This window comes from Lipotes vexillifer, unplaced genomic scaffold, assembly GCF_000442215.2.
Source record: "Lipotes vexillifer unplaced genomic scaffold, Lipotes_vexillifer_v1.1 scaffold44, whole genome shotgun sequence".
NCBI classification, from domain to species: domain Eukaryota; kingdom Metazoa; phylum Chordata; class Mammalia; order Artiodactyla; family Lipotidae; genus Lipotes; species Lipotes vexillifer.
The window spans coordinates 602,683-608,682 of NW_006787415.1; the positions used below are offsets into that span (position 1 = coordinate 602,683).

General features: G+C 35.5%; 1 protein-coding gene across 1 annotated transcript in view; it reads left to right on the top strand.

The window, feature by feature from the left end:
* Window positions 1-6,000, top strand: part of SLC27A6 (solute carrier family 27 member 6) — a 65,138-nt gene that overhangs the window by 54,222 nt on the left and 4,916 nt on the right. The window contains exons 6-8 of the mRNA XM_007459993.1: window positions 436-526; window positions 3,275-3,473; window positions 4,721-4,818. Of these exons, the coding sequence (XP_007460055.1) occupies window positions 436-526; window positions 3,275-3,473; window positions 4,721-4,818 (388 nt within the window). The remainder of the gene's footprint in view (window positions 1-435; window positions 527-3,274; window positions 3,474-4,720; window positions 4,819-6,000) is intronic.

Below are 6,000 nucleotides of genomic sequence, written 5' to 3' on the forward strand. Positions count from 1 at the left end.
TTCCCTGGCTGTCCAGTGGTTAAGATTTTGATCCTGGTCGGGGAGCTAAGATCCCACATGCCTCGGGGCCAAAAAACCAAAACATAAAACAGAAGCAATATTGTAACAGATTCAATAAAGACTTTAAAAAATGGTGCACATCAAAAAAAAAAAAAACTTAAAAAGAAAAGATTAGAATTAGTAAGGCTTTTCTAAGGTAAGGTGCAACATATAAGAAGTGAAAGTAAATGCCAGTACATGAGCGCTGGTTACTAACACCTTCAGTTTTGATTTTTAAATATTTATTTAACTTTTTACCAGGAAAGCTTACTTGTTTTAATAAATCCACATTCTAATTCTGTATTTCAATTGACTGAGATTTAAATCTACTACCGGGAGATGTCATTGTACAAATAAATAACTAAATCTTGTTTTTGTTTCATTCTGTTTTTGCAGCTTTTTTTTACTTTTCACTTGATAAAGTATGATTTTCAGAAAGATGAACCCATTAGAAATGAACAGGGCTGGTGTAGTCACGTGAGAAAAGGTAAGATTCTTGTATTTGAAGATGTCTCCTCGGGCAAAGTTCTTGAATTTCTCTTTAATTACTGAATTTAGAAGAGAAAGAATGGTTATTTCTAATATGTGACTTATTTGGAATTTTAATGCAGGTAGAATGGTTTAATTATTAAAGTTAGAGGCCCCACGTGGGTCACTCAGATGGTAATTACGAAAATTTAAAAGTGATTACTGTGGGCTTATAGTTTTCTTAATCCACCACTCTTACAGTGGCATATGTCTGATGTCCTGTACCACCAAGGTATAATATAAAAATGAATGGCAATTTATGATTCTATGTATAGTGGAAATTGAGACAGACTTGGATTTAAATCTGGGCTCTCACACTTAGAAACTGTCCAACTTTGGGTAGGTCACTCAGCCTGTCTGAGTCTCATTTTCTTCACATGCAGAGTAGAGGTGGCAGTATTTCTTTGGGGAGGTGATTGTTGATAGTTTAATGAGATGATGTATGCAGAGCCCTCTGGAGGGCCTGTCATGTGGCCAGTTACCTCCCTCCCTTTCTCTTCCTCCCACTCCCCTTCCACCAGGCTAGTCTTTCTCATAGTTTTGGGTTAGAAATTTTAATGAAAGCAACTGCCCCAGTTAACATGCAGCTGCATATAATCAATCTAGAAAATTAAATGTAGAGATGTGCCCTTAGAATTGGTTTGAGATCCAGTCTGAAAGAATCAGGCCAAAGTTACTTTTTACTGCCTCAGAATATGTTTAAACTACATTTCAGAGATGACTTCAAATATGGAGATAAAGGTCACAGACCCGGGTTTCTTTGTTTTGGTTTTGGTGTTTTGGTTGTTTTCCTGGTAGCTGAAAGATTGGACAAAAATATAAGCCTTGTCTTTTAAGAAGCAAATTTCCCAATCCTCTGAATTTCAAGAACGTTTATCAAATATCTTTCTCTAATTCAACTCTATAGACAGCAGCTAAGAAAAAAGTCACTTCTAAGGAGATTGCAAAGAACTTTATTTAAGCACTCTTTTCTAGTGTGTTTTATTTATTACAATTACAATAATATCTGATATTGGAACTTGAATCTCAGAAATGCTTATGCAACCTCAGGGTTTTTCAAAAACAGATTGTCCCCAAATATCTGCTTTACAATTTTGTAATTCTCATTATGGGTTGCTCAATTTTATTTTACATTAAAGCATTGTGTCTTTCATAAAGTATGCCTGGGAGGGAGCACTCTGACCTTTATAAGCATTTGCAATAATTAATTTGTCAGTGAAGAAACTATCACCTGTGTCCTGAAGAAGAAAAATAAAGAACATAAATTTTAAGGGAAATATAAGAGGCTTAGAAAATTCTGAAATTTATATAGGGGATGTAGATGGATGGGATATGCGAGGGAGGAAGAGCCTTTGGAGTCAGATGGACCTGGTTAAAAATATTCCAACTTCAACATTTGGCAGCTGTGTAATATTGGGCAAATTACTTTTTCTTCCTCAATTTCACTTGTAAAATGAAGACAATATGAGGCCCTGTCTTACAGGTTTGTGATGAGGATGAGATGGGATACATATGTAAAGTGCTCAGAATAGTGACTGGTACCCAGAGAGTGCTCAATAAGTGTAACAATGGCAGTGATTATGCTAACGATGATAATGATGGTGTTGGTGATGACAGTGACAGTGAGGGGTCCCTGCTGAGTCAGGGCAGGCTAGTTTGGGCCAGTGATATGTGTGCCCTTGGAACCTATAATGTCCAGAGGAGTGGGAGCAATAAGAATTGAAAAAAGAGTGTTAAAATGACATAAATTGCTTTAGAGTTTGCTGGAATACAGCCTCATCTAACCCATCACATAGATGTTAGTTGTCTTCACAGTGGCCAAAACAAGTCAACAATGGCCTTGAAATCTTCTGGGGAAGTGATTACTGCTCCCCTTTGTCTTCTACTCTTAGTAGTTTTTTACCTTGTTGATTGCTGGGCAGTGTCTTGATTAACTTGAATAAGTCTGATTAAAAATTATTTTAAATAATGTGTCTAAATGTAATTAAAACTAATAAATTGCGTGCCTTATCTCCTGTCCATTGGGGATTTCCAGAGTAACATTCCAGAGGAATAAAACATATTCTTATCTTCTAATAACATATTTATTAAATCAGAGATAATATTGTACAGAAAAATCATAGGGACTTGAATTTGAGTTCTAGGTCCATTCCTTTTTATCTGTTGGACTTTGCTAACATACTTCCTTCTTCTGGACCCTAGTGCCTTCCCTGTGAAATAGGGATTATAATGATGAATTTCAAAGGATTTCTTTGAAAAATTAATAAGGTGACAGTTGCATTTCTCATGGGGCTTGCTCCATAGTAAGTGCCCAATAAATAAATATTGCTACCATCATAATCTTATTTAAAATTATTATTGTAGTTGTTATTTATATAATTGTCATTATTATCAGTGTTAGAATCTACATAATCAAAAAAAGTAGCCATGGCTGTATCCACCCAGGATGTAAAATAAATTTAATATTCATTTCTTTATATTCAATTTCCTTTTTGTTAGTTTTTCCAAAGTGATTTGTGCTTTGGCAGTCTGTGAAACGGTGTTAGATTTAGGCACCCAGAGTAATTGATGTCAAATATAATAAAAATAAGTTCAGAGGAAAGTAATATAAGCTACACTGGATGTGTTGGTCATATGTAACTTAGGTACATGCATGGTGTGTGTAATAATAGTTTTAATCAAATCACTGAAAATACCTCTCTCCCAGGGGAACCTGGACTTCTCATTTCTCCAGTGAATGCAAAGAATCCCTTCTTTGGCTATGCTGGAAATAGGAAGCAAACAGAAAAGAAATTGCTTTGTGATGTTTTTAAGATGGGAGATGTTTACTTTAACACTGGAGATTTAATGGTCCAAGACCAGGAGAATTTTCTTTATTTTTGGGACCGTATTGGAGACACTTTCAGGTATGAAATAGCGTCGGTTGCAAAGCATGCTCCGTGATTGTGAACCCTGCTCTGAGTGAGGCTCTGTGGAAACATTATACACCACCTGCTGCCTATCTTCAGGGAACGGAGAGCTTTTATCTCAATAATGTCTCCGAGTTTAAAAATTCACTGCCCATCTGTTTCTAGATTGAAACATAAGTTACATTTTGATGTCATTTTTGTAATTATCTTAACGAATCTTTTGGATCCAAATCAGTGAGCTCCTTTTTTTTAGCATATGATACAGGCAGGCTTATGTGAAGTCTAAATGGTAGGGTTAAAACAGAAAACCAATTTAGTCAAATATGGTCTAATTCTTGACCTAATGGCAAAAATAGTGAAACAGCAAAATTTCCCTTTCTTATATTTGCTTTTTTAATTCCTTGGGGTTATTTTAGGCTTATGAATTTATTTTGCTTTACTAATCAATGACTGTAGAACAGTAGAGGACAGACAGTAGACAGTACAAAAACGTTGAATGAATAAATGAATTATATTTCCTCACCTTCTTTGTGTCATGTTAGGAGGTCACGTTATGTAAAATCTTTTTTTTTTTTTTTTTTTTTGCCGTACGCGGGCCTCTCACTGTTGTGGCCTCTCCCGTTGCGGAGCACAGGCTCCGGACGCGCAAGCTCAGCAGCCATGGCTCACGGACCCAGCCACTCCATGGCATGTGGGATCTTCCCGGACCGGGGCTCGAACCCGTGTCCCCTGCATAGGCAGGCGGACTCTCAACCACTGCGCCACCAGGGAAGCCTGTCAAATCATTTTAATTAAAACATTCATATGCATTAAAAGAGCCAAAGGGGTTAATTCCTAGAAATTAAAGGGGGTCAGTACACCAAAAGACAACTATAGCTTTCCTTTCAGTTTTTTCTATCATTAGAGATAGAGAATGCTTTCTTTGTACTTCACTGTTATTATATTACAAAACAAAGAGGGATTCGTTGTTATCTTATTTTTTATGACATATTAAAAAAAAACCTTTTACAGTAGCAGTTGATACCAATGAGACACAGATAATGTAATTTTAAATAAAAAACAGATACTGACTTTGTTGACTTCTCAAAAAAGTTCTTCCTTAGAAATGTTTTTCATTTTGAAAACTGCCATTATTTTTTATTATTAGGTGCTTGCACAGAGCCAAATGCAAGACACTAAAACTTAAAGCTGGGCACCTCATTCTTCAAGTATAGGTAACTAACTGGAACTTGTTTTTTGTTTAGATGGAAAGGGGAAAATATTGCAACCACAGAGGTTGCTGATATTGTTGGAATGTTGGATTTCATACAGGACACAAATGTCTATGGTGTGGCTGTACCAGGTATGAATATGTTTCAGGTTTGGAAATGGTTCTCAGAATGTGCCACTTTCCTTTCACTTTGCAACAATTTTATTAACTCAGCATTTCATTTTTCACATATTAAAATAAATATCTTAGTTTTGGCTTGGCAAGTAATGCCCTAGACCAAGCTAGCAAACTTCATGGTCACACCAGGGGAAAGGTACCCACTGCATTTTAATGTATGTGTGTATTTCTAAGCAGATCTTGAAAACTCTGATCAGTGACTCACTGCTAGAATATTTACAGCTTTTCAATGGTCTATTATTTTTCTCTTGAATGACTAGAGTTTATACATACCACTAAATAGGAACATGTTCTAATTTAAATGTTTAATAACACTGACTTGTAGTTAAGTTGAATCTTTTTCAGAAATTATTTTAAAATGTGATTGGCCTCATTTATCATTATAAATATGCCTATGAGGATTGTCTCACGTTGGTGAAAATGGCAAAGAAAGGTAACCAACTTGAAATCACAGGACATCTATTCCCCTTTACTGCCTTTTTTTTTTTTTTAAACAAATGACAGTATTTTCCAATTAATGTTTGTAGGTGCAGGGGGCACTGAGTGTGGGAATGTTTGGATAGGGGGGCAAAGAAAGAGGATGTTAACTCTAATAGACAGGCACTGGGTGCTGGGAAAATGCTACAAGAGATTCCAAAGCCCTGGAAAAAAGGTGGCATGATAAACAGTAAGCGATCTGTGGAATTACTTGTGGAAATACCTGCCTCTAGTTTCTTAACTTGAATATATTGAATAATACCCTTTATTTTTTACATTGATGCTTAACATGGACATTTCTCTAAAATATATTTCCCTTTAAAAAAATGTTTCCTCTTAATATTTTATAATAATAGTGGCAGGATGCATATTATGGGTCACTTATGGTGTTTTCTATTCCATCTATTTCGTTTCTGTAGTGTAAACAATTAAACATAGACTGTACTTCCTTTCTCCTAAATCATTTCTAGGGAGTAAATTATATGCTCGGAAAGACCCGCTCATTTATGCTACTGTTGCATTGTTATTGCTGCAATAGATGTAATGTCTATATTTGTAATGATTAGTGTGTAATTAACTGGATTTTTTAAAAAGTTCACCTACCACTTGTAAAACTGATGCTATTACAAACTTTTTTTTTCAGATTATGAAGGAAAAGCA